The sequence below is a fragment of the Palaemon carinicauda genome, chromosome 2 (genome assembly GCF_036898095.1).
Source record: "Palaemon carinicauda isolate YSFRI2023 chromosome 2, ASM3689809v2, whole genome shotgun sequence".
Classification (NCBI taxonomy): Eukaryota; Metazoa; Arthropoda; class Malacostraca; order Decapoda; family Palaemonidae; genus Palaemon; species Palaemon carinicauda.
In genome coordinates, this window is record NC_090726.1 from 9,752,171 (window position 1) to 9,769,670 (window position 17,500).

Below are 17,500 nucleotides of genomic sequence, written 5' to 3' on the forward strand. Positions count from 1 at the left end.
TACGTTCATATTTATATGGTAAAAATTACGGAGATGGATTTAGTATATAACCTGTGATTTGATTTTTTTTTTTTTTTTTATTACATCTTCCAAGGAAGGTTTAGAATCAAGTTGATTTATTTATTTGTCTGTGTATGCGTCTATGGACAGGATTACGTCAAAATTACAAGACAGATTTTGACGGAATTGTCACTATAGATAAATCTTACGTCATGGACGACCCAGTTAAATTTTGGAGATAATACTGATCCGGATCTGAATTAAAAAGGTTAAAGGTTAAAGGTGACTGGTTTCAGTTCCGGTTCCATCAGAATAGATGCTCACCAGAACGTCAGCCGGGCAAGCCCACCCCCCCCCCTGTGGTGCCCTACACAGCAGTAGCCTCCCCAGTAAACAGCTTAAACTCACGGTCCTGGGCGGGGATCGATCTCTTGCCATGCAAATGCTAGGCAAACACGTTACCACTGTACTAGCCAGGTTTTGCATTGTTCGCCAATTGAAAGATAACAAACTGACGGATTTATATTTTCATATGCAGTCCTTAATTCCCTTTTTTAATTTTGACTCAAAGATCTCTTTTTCGGATATACACTGTTAAATAAACTCGTAAATATAATCGGAAAATCTCCATAAAAATTTGCTGTTCTCAGCCATATTTCAGTAAAGCGACCGTAATTTGACTCAACTTTGTTATTATCTTTTACGGGTAGGCGACCGTAATACCAGTCGTTAACGTCAATATATCCGTTTTTAAAACGGTAAATTTCTGGCAACATTTTTTCCAGGATTTGTACCGGTTTTTACGGCAAATTTTTAACAGTGTAGGTTTTTTTACTGTCAAAAAAACTATTGGGGATTTTTTATTTTCACGTGCATTTGTTAATTCCTTTCTTAATTTGGTCTCAAAGATTTCTTTTTCGAATATAGGTTTCCTATTGTTGGGAAACTCCTGTGATATTTCTTTATCTGATATGCAGTTGTTAATTCCTTTCTTAACTTGGACTCAAAGATCTCTTTTTCCGATAAACGTTTCATATTGTCAAAAAACTCTTGCGAATTTTTATTTTCATATGCATTTCTAAATGACGTTCTTGATTTTGTCTCTAAGATTTCTTTTTCGAATATAGATTTCATATTGTCAAAAAAAAAAAAAAAAAAAAAAAACGGTTGCCCCTTCTCCCAAATTCAACATGGATTTCAAATACACAGGTCTGCATTTTTATTTCCATATGCATTTCTAAATTACTTTCTTGATTTTGTCTCTAAGATCTCTTTTTCGAATATAGATTTCATATTGTCGAAAAAAAAAATGTTGCAAAAATAGCCCCTTCTCCAAAATTCAACATAGATTTCAAATACACAGGTCTGGATTTGTCTCATCTTCGCCACATTAATCATTGGTCCAGTACTCTTCGCTATATCCTGGATAACCTTGAGGGACGAAGAAAGCTGGTCCTTCCAGAGCCTCCAGAAATACTCCTTCCAGATGTTTCGTAATTTAGTGAATCAAGGGAACGAGATCAAACCAAAGTACTGGTCGCAGAAAATTCTTTTGATGTCTTGGTTTCTTTTCTGTCTGATTAATGCAGGTAATTTTTTGTTTGTTTTTTGTTTTCTTTTTTTTTGGTTTTCAGAGCGCTGAGAAAAGTTGCTTTGTGTAATTTTCATTAGAAGAGTTAAATTTGAACTAAAAATTTTATTTTCTTATAGAACTCATCTTAAATCTACAATTAGAATATAAAAAAGTGTCTAGAAAGCTTTTAGGACAGTGTTTCCCAACCTTTTTTAAATGATTACCTCAAAATTTTATTTCCAACTAATCAATTACCCCATTGAACATATACCCGGTTACATCGGATGATTTTTTGCAGCCACCTGATGAACTGTATGGATCATGTAGCACGCTATTGGCTGCTTATAGTTAAAATTATTGACTTTTCCTATAAAATAATTATTGCAGATTTTGTGTATGAATTATGGCAATAATTATGGGAAGGTGAATAACTCAATTTCAGAACATCTTGATTACCCCAAAAATATGGGTCCATTACCCCACTGGGGTAATTTACCCCAGGGTTGGGAAACACTGCTTTAGGAGCTATTCTCGAAGTTTTTTTCGAAAAAATATATTATTTATAATTTCATCAAAATTTAAAACATATCAATCACTGAGGTTTTTATGTGACTTGAAAATTATTCTCCTAAAAAAAGGTGTATGGAACTTTACATGTACTTAAGTTTAGTCAAGAAAAATAAGTGATTGTGAAGAGATAGAAAAACATAGTCAGAACCATTTCGATTTATATAGAAAAAAATAAAGAAGCTTCGTAGAAATATAAGTTAAGCGGGGAATTCTTTTTAGTGTACACAGATACTAAAATTTAACCGTAAAAGAATAGATATATTTTCGAAAAAATCTTATATATATATATATATATATATATATATATATATATATATATATATATATATATATATGTATATTTATATATATATATATATATATATACATAAATTTATATATATATGTATACATATATATTCATATATATTTATATATATATATATATATATATATATATATATATATATATATATATATATATCACTAACACTCGAGATTTTAATCAATGTAAATATCTATCACAATGGAATTTAATACCGAATTCTACTTTGGGATGGGTTCGAATCTCTGCCAAGCCAGAGGCTTTCATCATAAATGAATTTCCATTGGATATACATTCCAAAAGTAGAATTTGTTATTCAATGCCACTGTGGTTGATATTTATATACACACACAAACACACACTCATATATATATATATATATATATATATATATATATATATGTATATATATATATATATATATATGTGTGTATGTATATATATGTGTATATATATATATATATATATATATATATATATATATATATATATATATATGTGTATATATATGTATATATATATATATATATTTATATATATATATATATATATATATATATATATATATATATATATATATATATATATATACTGTATATATATATGTGTGTGTATGAGTGTTTGTGTGCGTGTGTGTATGTATCAGTTTTTTTGTGTCTGTAACAATACACGAATATATCAGATAATCTAATTTCCTTATATGATATCATTTTATCACCAATCCTTGCTGTTTTCCAGCTTTGTACTCAGGGACTCTGACTGCAGTTCTTGCTATCCCGGCCTTCGAAAAGCCAATAGATTCTCTGGGAGATCTCCCGAAAGCTGTCAAGGATGGCTTTACTCTCTGCGTCAACCGGGATACCACAAATGAATATATCTTCAGAGTAAGGATATTTCTTATTTTCTCTGATTTATAGTTGATCATTTATTCATAACACCGAAAGTGACTTGATAAATTTTTTTCGTTTTACTATTACTGCTGCTTCCTCCGATGCCTTAGATGACCGCGGAGGTAGCAGCAGTAGGGGATTCAGCATTATGAAGCTTCATCTGTGGTGGATAACGGGGGAGGGTGGGCTGTGGCACCCTAGCAGTACCAGTTGAACTCGGTTGAGTCCCTTGTTAGGCTGGGAGGAACGTAGAGAGTAGAGGTCCCCTTTTTTTTGTTTTTGTTTCATTTGTTGATGTCGGCTAACCCACAAAATTAGGGGAAGTGCCTTGGTATATGTATGTATGTATTAATAATGATAACAATAATAATAATAATAATAATAATAATAATAATAATGTTTTTGACAAAAATCTAGTTTATATTTTGTGAACTTATTAATTTTTTTTATTACTATATCTCTGTTTTATTATAGAATGTTTTTGACGAAAACCTAGTTTTTATTTTGTTAAATTGTAAAATTTTATTGTTTTACTATTTTTCTTTTTTATCGTAGAATGTTTTTCGACAAAAACCTAGTTTTTATTTTTTTAAATTGTTAAATTTTCTTGTATTACTATTTTTCTTTTTTATCATAGAATGTTTTTGAAAAAAACCTAGTTTTTATTTTGTTAAATTGTTAAATTTTCTTGTATTGCTATTTTTCTTTTTTATCATAGAATGTTTTTGACAAAAATATAGTTCCTATTTTGCTAACTTGTTAAATTTTCTTGTTTTAATATTTCTCCTTTTTATGATAGACCATTTTTGACAAAAACCTAGCTTTTATTTTGTTAGGAACCGTAATTTTCATCGGAAATTCTTAGTAAAAATATACTCTTCTAAGCGTATTCCAGTAAAATACAGGCGACAGTATTATTATCTTTTACGGGTTGGTGACCGTAATATATCCGTCAATATATCCGTTTTTAAAACGTTAAATGACAGGAAATATTTATTCCAGGATTTTTACCGTCTTTACGGCAAATTCTTAACGGTGTAGGATATTATTATTATTATTATTATTATTATTATTATTATTATTATTATTATTATTATTATTATTATTATTATTATTATTAACCAAGCTGCAACTCTAGTTGGAAAAGCCTGATGCTATAGGCTCAAGGGCTCCAACAGGGAAAAATAGCCCAGTGAGGAAAGGAAACAAGGAAATAAATAAACTACAAGAAAAGTAATAACAATCAAAAAGAATATTTTTTATCATTAACAACATTAAATTATATCTATCATATATAAACTATAAAAATTTCATAAAAACAAGAGGAATAGAAACAAGATAGAATAGTGATCCCGAGTGTACCCTCAAGCAAGAGAACTCTAACCCAAGACAGTGAAGGACTATGGTACAGAGGATATGGCAATATCAAGGACTATTTTTCATGCCAACTCTCTCTTTGCAGGATGCCGAAAGCGGTATTTATAAGTCAACATGGGCGCTCTTCAACCATAAAGACAGATCAGAGAGTTTTGTTAGTGGACTCTCAGAAGGAGTTAGTCGGGTAAGTTTGACACAAGATCCTTTAAATATATTCAAAGGACCTTGGTTTGACCTATGAGTAGGAGGGATATATAATTAAGGTAAGGGTATATTTTTGGGGTAATGGAAACCAAGAAGTGGTAGAAACTAAGAAGAAATAGAATTTTTAAGGTCAGGAGTTTAGTAGGACCTTGGTTTGACCTATGAGTAGGAGCGATATATAATTAAGGTAAGGGTATATTTTTGGTGTAATGGAAACCAAGAAGTGGTAGAAACTAGGAAAAAAGAGAAGTTTTATGATCAGGAGTTTAGTAGGAAAATTACCAGCAGTATCATTAATGGTAATAGTACTAGAGGTATTAATGCTCTGGTTACTATAACCAATATTTTCTATAAGTAAACAAGTGATAAAAAGAAATAACAAAAAAACCTTTGATAAATCAATAAAAAGTAAAAAATAAACTGTTTGCTTAAATAAAGATTTGATTAAGATATAATGATAAAATGATATAGGTGTAGAAATGAATTTTAATAAAAATTAAAATAGGAACAAAAAATACTAGAAACTACTAAATCCACTCCTTTATATCTTATGACATAAACTCTTAGACAAACGTGATTTAGTTCATATATGGACCTCTTCTTCATTGTAGCAAAGACGAAAAAGGAGGAAAACCAGACTATATCCCAAAAAATTTGCCCCCATATCCAAGTTAAGCTGGGTTTACACGGTCGAACGTGTTTTAAGTGATGTTCGAACGTGTGAACAGGGTATTTGGTTGTCGAACACGTTCGTCGAACGGTTCGAAGAAAGCCTGTTTTCACCTGACTTTTGTTGGCTTCATTGTCCACAAGCCTCATGCATTTGTGGTTTCATATGCCAGACTTTGAGAATCTGGTATTTAAAATATAAGAAAAATATGTTGGAGAAAGAGATCCATCGAAAACGACAGGAGATTAGGCAAATTGAAGACATAATTTGATACCAGATACATCATAAAAAGGTAAGAACCCAAATGATCTTTTATTTTATTTCAAGTTAAGTTGTGTCTGACTCCACCTCTTCGAACCGTTTGATAAGCAGGTTCGACAACCGGGTTCGATGAACTGTTCGACCGAGTAAACCCAGCTTTAGTCTGAAATATAAAATTGGGAAAATAACAAGCTGTATCTAAACAAGTGAACGTAACTAAATGTAATTTTCCTCCTTCAGATCCTAAAAGGTAAATACGTATATATGGGCACCGTGGACAAAATCAAATACTTGGCCGCCACATTTGGGATAAGGAAGTTCTACTATGGCAGACAGCTATTCTTTTTCCAGAATCTTGGCATTGCCATACCCACTGGAGCTCCGTTCAAGGGACATTTTAATCGTGTGTGAGTTTTGTTTCATATATTTTACTTCATCGTCTTTGAGTATTTTGAACACCACATTTCCTTGCTTGTGCTGATTTCTAGTACGAAAAGTACTATAGTACTTTTTTATTTTTTTTTTTTATTTTTTTATTTAGTGAGGCAGATTTGCACCGACTCGCAGGGGTGCCCTTTTAGCTCGGAAAAGTTTCCTGATAGCTGATTGGTTGGAAGTATTCGGAAAAAGATACTTCCGACCAATCAGATATTAGAAAACTTTTACGCGCTAGAAGGGCACTCCCGCGAGTCTGTGCAAATCTGCCTAACTAAAAAAAATGACTATAGCAACAGTAATAGTGGCGTGGCTGTTGTAGTCTGTTGGTAACGTCTCTGCCTGGTGATCGCCAGACTGGGGTTCGAGTCCCGCTCAAACTCGTTAATTAATTTTGGTCGCAGCAGCCTCACCATCCTTGTGAGCTACATATGTGGGCTTTGGGGAGCCTATAGGTCTACCTGCTGAGTCATCCTGGTCCTAGCTTGGGTGAAGAGGGAGCTAGGGTTCTGATCTTATGTATATATGGCTAGTCTCTAGGGCAGTGGTTCTTAAACTTTTTTGCCTTGCGCCCCACTTTTGCATTAGGTATAGGTCCCACGGCCCCCCTCCCCACCCTTGAAATTTTTGCCAAAGTAGAAAGTACCGTATGTATGTATGTATTGTTTTTTATAAACAATATGTTGCGTTTTGTATGCTAATACTGTATACTTCATTGGTTATGTTAGTATATGGATGAATGATAAATTTTTATTTAATTGCTGCTGATTTTTCATAGGAATGCACTGTACTATATTTCAATAAAATTAACATTGTTCATAGAAAATGGGTAAAATAAATATATTATGATGAAACAAAATTTTATCATAATCTTTTTTCAAACTGTTTTACCATTATACAGATTACAGTTATTACATTGATAGAAAATACTGGAAAAAATACTAATTACTGCAAAAATAAACAGTTTTTACTCTAAATACAATCATTCATGGATCATGACCACATCAAAAAATATTTCACATCCTCCTTAGTAATTGATTTATACATATTTATGTAGTATAGTAAAACAAAAGACATCATAATTACTACATTTTTATTTTCATTGTTACTATTTTCACTACTTGCTCTCCCCTTGAAAGCTACTGGCGCCCCCCTAGGGGGGTGCGCCCCCCTGTTTAAGAATCACTGCTCTAGGGCATTGTTCTGGTTGATAGGGGAATGTCACTGACCTTTGCCTCTGCATTTCGTGACCGGCCTTTATACCTTTATTGTTTCTACTTCCGAAATCTTTCAGTATAACGATATAATTAGAATGAATGTCGGCAATTATGTATAAGTTATTAGTTTGTGATACTTGTAAATAAGATGAAATAATAATACTTTTTAGATTTAAATAGTATCTCATTAGGAGACCCAAAACTTAATGCTTGTTGTTTGGTTAGAATTTATATTGGATCATATAATATAGCATGATATTATACAGCTTTTTTGAACGCAATAAAAAAAAAGAAAAAGAGAACAAAAGAAAAAAAAATAGTATCTATTTTTGGCCACATCTCTATTTTCTTGAAATTTTCATTAACAAAACATTTTGCCGTTTTAAAAGAATAGAATAATATGATCTGCATATATTGTAATGATGTTTCATTAATAATTCAAAATCATTTAAAACATTATATTTCATTTAAGCTTTGCTGTTTTTTTTCCAGATTAGCACAAATTATCGAATCCGGTATTTTCGTAAAATGGTCGAATGATGAATTCTTCAAAGTAACTAATGCTGGTGGTGATGATGATTCTAAATCTATGGCTATTACACTTACTCACCTTCAGGTATGTTTCTAGATCAAAGGTTATTTTTCCCTTTCTTCCGAAAACTGAGAGAAAATTTGAGAGAAAAGGGATTACAAATTCATACTTAAAAAAAAAAAAAAAAAAAAAAAAAAATAGTTTCCATAAGAGACAAGGGATAGGAAATTCATACTTAAAAACTTAGAAAATTCCCCAAAAATTTTATTTGTCCATTTTTGGGCTAGAATGTTTCAGGGAGTCATTTCAGTGGTATTTGCATTCACTGCGAACGTTTTTATAGATTAAAGGATATTTTTCCTTTTCTACCAAGAAGTGAAGCTGTGAGAGAAAAAGGAATTACAAATTCATACTTAATAACTTGAAAAATTCCAAAGTTTAATGTGTCCATTTTTGGCCTAAGATGGTTCAGGGAGTCATTTTAGTGGTATTTGCAGTCACTGTGAACATTTTTATAGATTAAATGCTATTTTCCCCTTTCTTCCAAAAAGTGAGAGAAAGTATGAGAGAAAAGGGATTACAAATTCATACTTAAAAACTTGAAAAATTCCAAAGTTTAATGTGTCCCTTTTTGGCCTAAAATGTTTCAGGGAGTCATTTTAGTGGTATTTGCAGTCACTGTGAAAATTTTATATAGATTAAATAGTATTTTTCCCTTTCTTCCAAAAAGTGAGAGAAAGTATGAGAGAAAAGGGTTTACAAATTCATACTTAAAAACTTGAAAAAAAAAAAATCCCCCAAAATTTAATGTATCCATTTTTGGCCTAGAATGTTTTGAAGAGTCATTTTAGAGGTATTTACTGTCACTGCATGCTTCTAAGGTTATCTTTCCCCTTATACCAAGAAGTGAGATAGGCTTGAGAGAAAAGGGATTACAAATTTATACTTAAAAGCTTGAAAAATTCCCAAAATGTTCTGTTTCCATTTTTGGCCTAGAATGTTTCAGGGAGTCATTTGAGGAAACTTGAACAATTAAAAAAAAACGTTTAATGTTATGTTTCTATCTTTGGCCTAGAATATTTCAAGGAGTTATTTAAGTGGTATTTACAGCGCACGTTTACTTCTCTCCGTTATAATTATAATGGCTATATAAAGAATTTGAGTTTCCCAATATTTCCAATGAAAAGTCCCACAGGCTTAAAGCTAATCTACTCCAAAGATTTGCTGGGTGAGAATTATAATCTTAAGGTTATCAAGCATAATAAAGTTAACTAAAAAGAATTTCAATGCCAAGCGAGAAATATGACTACACTTAAAAATAACCGTAATTCTAATCGTAAATTCTCCGTTAAAATATACAGTTCTCAGCCGTATTTCCGTAAAATACAGACGACCTTAATTCCTACTTAATTTGTCATTATCTTTTACGGGTTGGTGACTGTAATATTACCCCTTAACGTCTATAAATCCGTTTTAAAACAGAAAATACCTGGCAACATTTATTCCAGGATTTTTACCGTTTTTCACAATTTTTTTTTTAACAGTGTAAGAAAAGATACATTAACAATTATATCTTAACACTTAACTGAAGGATGTCAATATCTCTTTCAGGCAGCGTTTTTCGTGATTGTTCTGGGCTACTTACTGGCAGCATTGTCATTGTGCATCGAGAATATTGCGGCTTTCTTCACAAGACGTTAAGTTGAGGAAGGATTTGGCAGAGCCTGTAACCAACTGCAAGGAAAATTGTCGTGCTAAATATTTTCAGAAAGTTCTATTGATTTTTTAGTATGATAAAAGAAATTTTCAAGGTGTCATACTTATGAACGTACATATATTCACACAAACACAGGCTTACACACGCACACACACACACACACATATATATATATATATATAATTACATGTATATATATAGTTATATAAACTTATATATACTATATGCATATACACAGTATATCTGCCTCTGTATCTATCTATTTATGTATACAGTATATATATATATATATATATATATATATACATATATATATATATATATATATATATATATATATTTATATATATATATATATATATATGTATATATATACATACGAGAGTGTGTATATGCAAAATTAAAGAGAAATAAACTACGTTAAATGTTAAATAGATATGTGGAATTTATATTCACCAGGCAAGCCCTCAAAAAATACATGTATATTGAAATAAAAGTTTTTTCCTATTACAATAAATACAATGTATTTCTACATCCTGCTTTGATTTAGGACATCTGGTAAATCATTTAACTTTTACGTGCTCGTATGTTTTATTATTATTATTATTATTATTATTATTTTTATTATTATTATTATTATTATTATTATTATTATTATTATTATTATTATTATTATTAAGGTTCAAACCTCAGAGGTGAAAACCTTTAGAGCAATATTGCATAAAAAAAGTAAGGAACAGAATAAGAAATGAAGATGTCAGGAAAACAGTTGAAGGGGTCCCTATGATGAGGAAGATTAGAGAAGACAGCTAAGATGGCTAGGTCATGTGATGAGAATGGAGGAAAAGAATAGCAAAGAAAAGATGGAGCTGGACACCTGATGGAAGGAGTTCGAGAGGCAGACCACGTAAACGCTGGAGGGATGGCCTTGAAGAGATATTAACAAAACACAATATGCCAACAATTGAACAGCTGAGAGAAGGAATATTTGAGGATAGAAGTATGAAATGACGACTGATCCCGCTGACAGGCTGAAAAGTCTACCTGTGAGTGGAAGTAGGGAGAAAGAAATACTTATTCTACAGGCAGCAAGGTAATGGTAGCACACAAGAAAAGTACTCCCGGAGTAAAAAACTAAGAATAAGTAGTTTAATAGGCAGGAAAATGGTATGTCACTCTCGTGCAGCTTCCTGGACGAGGGTTCGATTCCCGGGCCGGCTAGAAGCTATTGTCTTTGAGAGGTTCCCCCTTAGGTCTCTGATCGCAAGGTATAAGAGAGAATCCAGACATTAAACTATTAAATTATATGGCTTATTTGAATATGAAAAACACGTGTGAATGGACAGAATTTATCATATATATACATATGTATACACAGTATATATATATATATATATATATATATATATATATATATATATATATATATATATACACAAATGTGTGCATGCAACTAGAAAATTATTTAACAAAGCAGACCATTATGGTTGTAAATGAAAGCAAAGGAAACCGAAAAATTTTATAAAATATAATCCGTATTTGCTTACCGACCAATAGAAAAAACGCAGGTTGGAAATATCTATTTGATAAAATGGTGTAGCCTACATCATGTTATCATACCCTCCGGGACGTAAGATGATTCCTAAACATGTTCCTTACACTTTACAAAATGCTTTATTTCACAAATAATATGGATACACACTTGTGCAAAACTTAGCTTATGACAAGAGGGTGGTTTTTATTTTTTACCTTTTAGTCCAGAGTTGGTCAAAGTTTTCCTTTGTCTGATATTGTCAAAGTTTCAAGATTTTCGACGTATATGTAGGCGATGCTTCACCATTATATGATAAAAGTTTTCCTTGGAAAATTATTTAAGAACGATAACTATTGTTCTTTTTAAATTTCTCTGAACACTGGGAATCAAATTTCTATGAGAGAGAGAGAGAGAGAGAGAGAGAGAGAGAGAGAGAGAGAGAGAGAGAGAGAGAGAGAGAGAGAGAGAGAGAGAGAGAGAGAGAGTTACAAGGATTTTGGATGTCTCAAAGAATTTTTAGTCCATCCACGGAGACTCCATTTACTCTTTGGTAGCGCGATTTAGTTTAAGCATTTAGAGAGCTCTTATGAAGTCTAATTTATTTTTGAATTCATATACCGTGATACTGTTTACCACATCCGCTGGAACTCTATTCTATGTAGGAGAGAGAGAGAGAGAGAGAGAGAGAGAGAGAGAGAGAGAGAGAGAGAGAGAGAGAGAGAGAGAGAGAGAGTTTCAGGGATTTTGGATGTCTGAAGGACTTTTTACTCCATCCGCGGAGACTCCATTTGCTCTTTGGTAGAGCGATTTAGTTTAAGCATTTAGAGAGTTTTTATGATCTTGTCTAACTTATTCTTGAACTCGTTTACCGTGTTACTTTTTACTACATCCGCTGGAAGTCTATTCCAAGTAATTGCTATTTTATATGTAAAGAAATTTCCACATTGAGTGGTATTGTATCTTTTCAATTCCAGTTTGTTTCTGTTACCTCTGGACTGATTTGCGATAAGCGTGAATAGATTGTTGTAATCTACATTTGTTAATCCTTTAAGAATTTTGAATGCCTCTATTAACTGTCCCCTTAGAGAGAGAGAGAGAGAGAGAGAGAGAGAGAGAGAGAGAGAGAGAGAGAGAGAGAGAGAGAGAGAGAGAGAAATTGTTACAGTATCCTCTTTAATAAAGTTTTCGTTTTCTTCAACCTCAGGAAGTACTTCTGTAGTCGTTTTCTTCTATATATTGCTCCGATATAATCAATATCTACAAAGAGAACAACTCTTTTAATTAAAAAAAACTCTACAAAATATAACGTTTAATTTGTAACCGAACTAATTTATTTCGAGAACACCTGACCACTTTAATGCTTGCATATATTGGGTATGATATCACTACTAATTTCCTTTTATAAATAATTGTTCCAAAACAATAATTCAAAATTTAATAACTACTCAGAGATTATCATGATAAATCAATTTCTAAAGGCCTTGACACTTTTGTGTTTACTTATTATGTCATAATGACAGTAAATGATATTACCTATACTCTCTTAAGAGTTGTTGTTTAATGGTGATGTCTTTGGAGTAATTATTGATGACTACTGGCGTGATTATTGATCGCTCTCGTTGATTATGATTAATGTGTTTTTTTCATATCTCCTCTAAGTTGTTTATGAAAAGGGGTAATATTCGTTTGACCGCTACAGCTGAGTAATGTGGGTTTTCATATCTTCTCTAAGTTGTTTATCAAAACGGGTAATATTCAATTGACCGTTATAGATAAGTAATGTGGTTTTTTCATATCTTCTCTAAGTTATAAATCACGAGGGATAATATTCGTTTGACCGCTACAGCTGAGTAATGTGGTTTTTCATATCTCCTCTAAGTTGTTTATCAAAAGGGGTAATATTCGATTGACAGTTATAGATAAGTAATGTGGTTTTTCATATCTCCTCTAAGTTGTTTATCAAAAGGGGTAATATTCGATTGACAGTTATAGATAAGTAATGTGGTTTTTCATATCTCCTCTAAGTTGTTTATCAAAAGGGGTAATATTCGATTGACAGTTATAGATAAGTAATGTGGTTTTTCATATTTTCTCTAAGTTATAAATCACAAGGGATAATATTCGTTTGACCGCTACAGCTGAGTAATGTAGTTTTTCATATCTTCTCTAAGTTATAAATCACAAGGGATAATATTCGATTGACCGTTATAGATAAGTAATGTGGTTTTTCATATCTTCTCTAAGTTATAAATCACAAGGGATAATATTCGTTTGACCGCTACAGCTGAGTAATGTGGTTTTTCATATCTTCTCAAAGTTATATATCATAAGGGATAATATTCGATTGACCGTTATAGATAAGTAATGTGGTTTTTCGTATCTTCTCTAAGTTATAAATCACAAGGGATAATATTCGTTTGACCGCTACAGCTGAGTAATGTGGTTTTTCATATCTCCTCTAAGTTATAAATCACAAGGGATAATATTCGTTTGACCGCTACAGCTGAGTTATGTGGTTTTTCATATCTTCTCTAAGTTATAAATCACAAGGGATAATATTCGTTTGACCGCTACAGCTGAGTAATGTGCTTTTTCATATCTTCTTTAAGATATAAATCACAAGGGATAATATTCGTTTGACCGCTACAGCTGAGTAATGTGGTTTTTCATATCTTCTTTAAGATATAAATCACAAGGGATAATATTCGTTTGACCGCTACAGCTGAGTAATGTAGTTTTTCATATCTTCTCTAAGTTATAAATCACAAGGGATAATATTCGATTGACCGTTATAGATAAGTAATGTGGTTTTTCATATCTTCTCTAAGTTATAAATCACAAGGGATAATATTCGTTTGACCGCTACAGCTGAGTAATGTGGTTTTTCATATCTCCTCTAAGTTATAAATCACAAGGGATAATATTCGTTTGACCGCTACAGCTGAGTAATGTGGTTTTTCATATCTCCTCTAAGTTATAAATCACAAGGGATAATATTCGTTTGACCGCTACAGCTGAGTTATGTGGTTTTTCATATCTTCTCTAAGTTATAAATCACAAGGGATAATATTCGTTTGACCGCTACAGCTGAGTAATGTGCTTTTTCATATCTTCTTTAAGATATAAATCACAAGGGATAATATTCGTTTGACCGCTACAGCTGAGTAATGTGGTTTTTCATATCTTCTTTAAGATATAAATCACAAGGGATAATATTCGTTTGACAGCTACAGCTGAGTAATGTAGTTTTTCATATCTTCTCTAAGTTATAAATCACAAGGGATAATATTCGATTGACCGTTATAGATAAGTAATGTGGTTTTTCATATCTTCTCTAAGTTATAAATCACAAGGGATAATATTCGTTTGACCGCTACAGCTGAGTAATGTGGTTTTTCATATCTCCTCTAAGTTATAAATCACAAGGGATAATATTCGTTTGACCGCTACAGCTGAGTAATGTGGTTTTTCATATCTCCTCTAAGTTATAAATCACAAGGGATAATATTCGTTTGACCGCTACAGCTGAGTAATGTGCTTTTTCATATCTTCTTTAAGATATAAATCACAAGGGATAATATTCGTTTGACCGCTACAGCTGAGTAATGTGGTTTTTCATATCTCCTCTAAGTTATAAATCACAAGGGATAATATTCGTTTGACCGCTACAGCTGAGTAATGTGGTTTTTCATATCTCCTCTAAGTTATAAATCACAAGGGATAATATTCGTTTGACCGCTACAGCTGAGTAATGTGCTTTTTCATATCTTCTTTAAGATATAAATCACAAGGGATAATATTCGTTTGACCGCTACAGCTGAGTAATGTGGTTTTTCATATCTCCTCTAAGTTATAAATCACAAGGGATAATATTCGTTTGACCGCTACAGCTGAGTAATGTGGTTTTTCATATCTTCTCAAAGTTATATATCACAAGGGATAATATTCGATTGACCGTTATAGATAAGTAATGTGGTTTTTCGTATCTTCTCTAAGTTATAAATCACAAGGGATAATATTCGTTTGACCGCTACAGCTGAGTAATGTGGTTTTTCATATCTTCTCTAAGTTATAAATCACAAGGGATAATATACGTTTGACCGCTACAGCTGAGTAATGTGGTTTTTCATATCTCCTCTAAGTTATAAATCACAAGGGATAATATTCGTTTGACCGCTACAGCTGAGTAATGTGGTTTTTCATATCTCCTCTAAGTTATAAATCACAAGGGATAATATTCGTTTGACCACTACAGCTGAGTAATGTGGTTTTTCATATCTCCTCTAAGTTATTTATCAAAATGGGTAATATTCGACTGACCGTTATAGATAAGTAACGTGGTTTTTCATATCTTCTCTAAGTTATAAATCACAAGGGATAATATTCGTTTGACCGCTACAGCTGAGTAATGTGGTTTTTCATATCTTTTCTAAGTTATAAATCACAAGGGATAATATTCGTTTGACCGCTACAGCTGAGTAATGTGGTTTTTCATATCTCCTCTAAGTTGTTTATCAAAAGGGATAATATTCGATTGACTGCTACAGCTGAGTAATGTGGTTTTCATATCTTCTCTAAGTTATAAATCACAAGGGATAATATTCGTTTGACCGCTACAGCTGAGTAATGTGGTTTTTCATATCTCCTCTAAGTTGTTTATCAAAAGGGATAATATTCGATTGACTGCTACAGCTGAGTAATGTGGTTTTTCATATCTTCTCTAAGTTATAAATCACAAGGGATAATATTCGTTTGACCGCTACAGCTGAGTAATGCGGTTTTTCATATTTCCTCTAAGTTGTTCATCAAAAGGAGTAATAGCGTACTCAGAGCAAAGGAAAATGAGACTATTTCAATGTTTAATCAGTCAATTCACATGAATGCTTTGCCTTCGTAAAGTATAAAGGAAGTCGACAGTTAATTGTTTGTATGCAAACATTGAGATGAAACATACAATTGGTCATAATTAAGTATCTTTATCATCTGCGTAAACATACTGTTGAAAGACGTGGTTGATATAGTGATAGTTCTGAAAGATAATTCCTAAGCCAAGGGATTATATATCTATTACTGGTACCAGGATATTCTAATGCCCTTGCACTATCATTGAGTTCAGAAAATATAACAATATGCATATGTTCGTGTATGCGTAGGTAGGTGGTTAGGTATCATTATTATTATTATTATTATTATTATTATTATTATTATTGTTACTTGCTAAGCTACAACCCTAGTTGGAAAAGCAGGATGCTATAAGCACAAGGGCTTCAACAGGGAAAATAGCCCGGTGAGGAAATGAAATAAGGAAAAACTACATGAGAAGTTTAAGAATAATAATGATATCAAAATAAATCTTTCATATGTAGACTATAAAAGTTTGAAAATAACAAGAGGAAGAGAAACAAGATACAATAGTGTGCCCGATTATACCCTCAAGCAATTACAGAAAGTGAGCAAACCACTCACTCTTGCACTAATGGCAGCCCGTAAGTGGAATAGGGATATGATCTCTATCATATTAATTTCCGATTTCCGTTTTACTCTGTCTGGTGCGGAAAATATTACCGCATAGTTATCAAGGTTGAAAAACTATTTTTCTTTTGCATTTAAATCTGTTTTATATTTGAAATATGGAGTCTTTGTTTTTTATATCTTTTGATCTGCATTGTCTTTTCAATTAAAACTAACATAACAAGGTATAGAAATTGTGAGTATATATTTGGTTAATTCGGCGGATGCTTTGATGGTTTCCGATACCGCAGCGTTTAAAGGCCGTTTTCTTTACCAGGCGGAATTCTTAAGCAGAACCAGTGGCAACACTGGGCTGGAGTCTCAGTCGAGCCTAGCAGTGTTGCCAGATATGGGGATTTATCCCTAGATTTGGGGATTTTGTCTGATGGTGATATTATGTACAAATTTCTATGAAGAAGAAACAAAGAAGAGTAAATCTTTATCTTATTGCAATTAGTTTACTCGTACCTATATGAAGTATAGCGATTAATTTCTAAATTAGTAAAGCCTATATGATCAGAAGAAAATATATATGTGGAAATGGGGATTATTAGGTTGGTTTGGGAATTTTTATTCATGACTTTTGGGAATTTTTACACTAATCAATCTGGCAACACTTAGTCGAGGGGCGAAGCACAGCAGACGAGGCTTCCTAAACCCGGTTCCTCTTCGGTCCTGGATAAATTTTGAAGATAACGCTGCTGT

General features: G+C 32.2%; 3 protein-coding genes across 3 annotated transcripts in view; 2 read left to right on the forward strand and 1 right to left on the reverse strand.

Annotated features, from left to right (window-relative positions):
- Positions 1-5,593, forward strand: part of LOC137614962 (glutamate receptor ionotropic, delta-2-like) — a 14,994-nt gene extending 9,401 nt beyond the window's left edge. The window contains exons 9-12 of the mRNA XM_068344611.1: positions 1,364-1,589; positions 3,186-3,331; positions 4,800-4,898; positions 5,501-5,593. Of these exons, the coding sequence (XP_068200712.1) occupies positions 1,364-1,589; positions 3,186-3,331; positions 4,800-4,898; positions 5,501-5,593 (564 nt within the window). The remainder of the gene's footprint in view (positions 1-1,363; positions 1,590-3,185; positions 3,332-4,799; positions 4,899-5,500) is intronic.
- Positions 1-17,500, reverse strand: part of LOC137614956 (glutamate receptor ionotropic, kainate 4-like) — a 251,603-nt gene that overhangs the window by 52,953 nt on the left and 181,150 nt on the right. The window lies entirely within an intron of this gene.
- On the forward strand, positions 6,114-9,734 carry LOC137615231 (uncharacterized). Its single transcript, XM_068344920.1, has 3 exons — positions 6,114-6,256; positions 7,994-8,117; positions 9,645-9,734. Exons 1-3 carry the CDS (start codon positions 6,114-6,116, stop codon positions 9,732-9,734), a joined length of 357 nt encoding a protein of 118 aa, XP_068201021.1.

What these genes read in the sequence shown, in the direction of transcription:
- LOC137615231 (XM_068344920.1), top strand. Translation starts at nt 6,114, where the DNA reads ATGGGCACCGTGGACAAAATCAAATACTTGGCCGCCACATTTGGGATA. An exon ending in AAGGGACATTTTAATCGTGT is followed by an intron (nt 6,257 to 7,993) that starts GTGAGTTTTGTT and finishes TTTTTTTTCCAG; the next exon opens with ATTAGCACAAATTATCGAAT. An exon ending in TTACACTTACTCACCTTCAG is followed by an intron (nt 8,118 to 9,644) that starts GTATGTTTCTAG and finishes TATCTCTTTCAG; the next exon opens with GCAGCGTTTTTCGTGATTGT.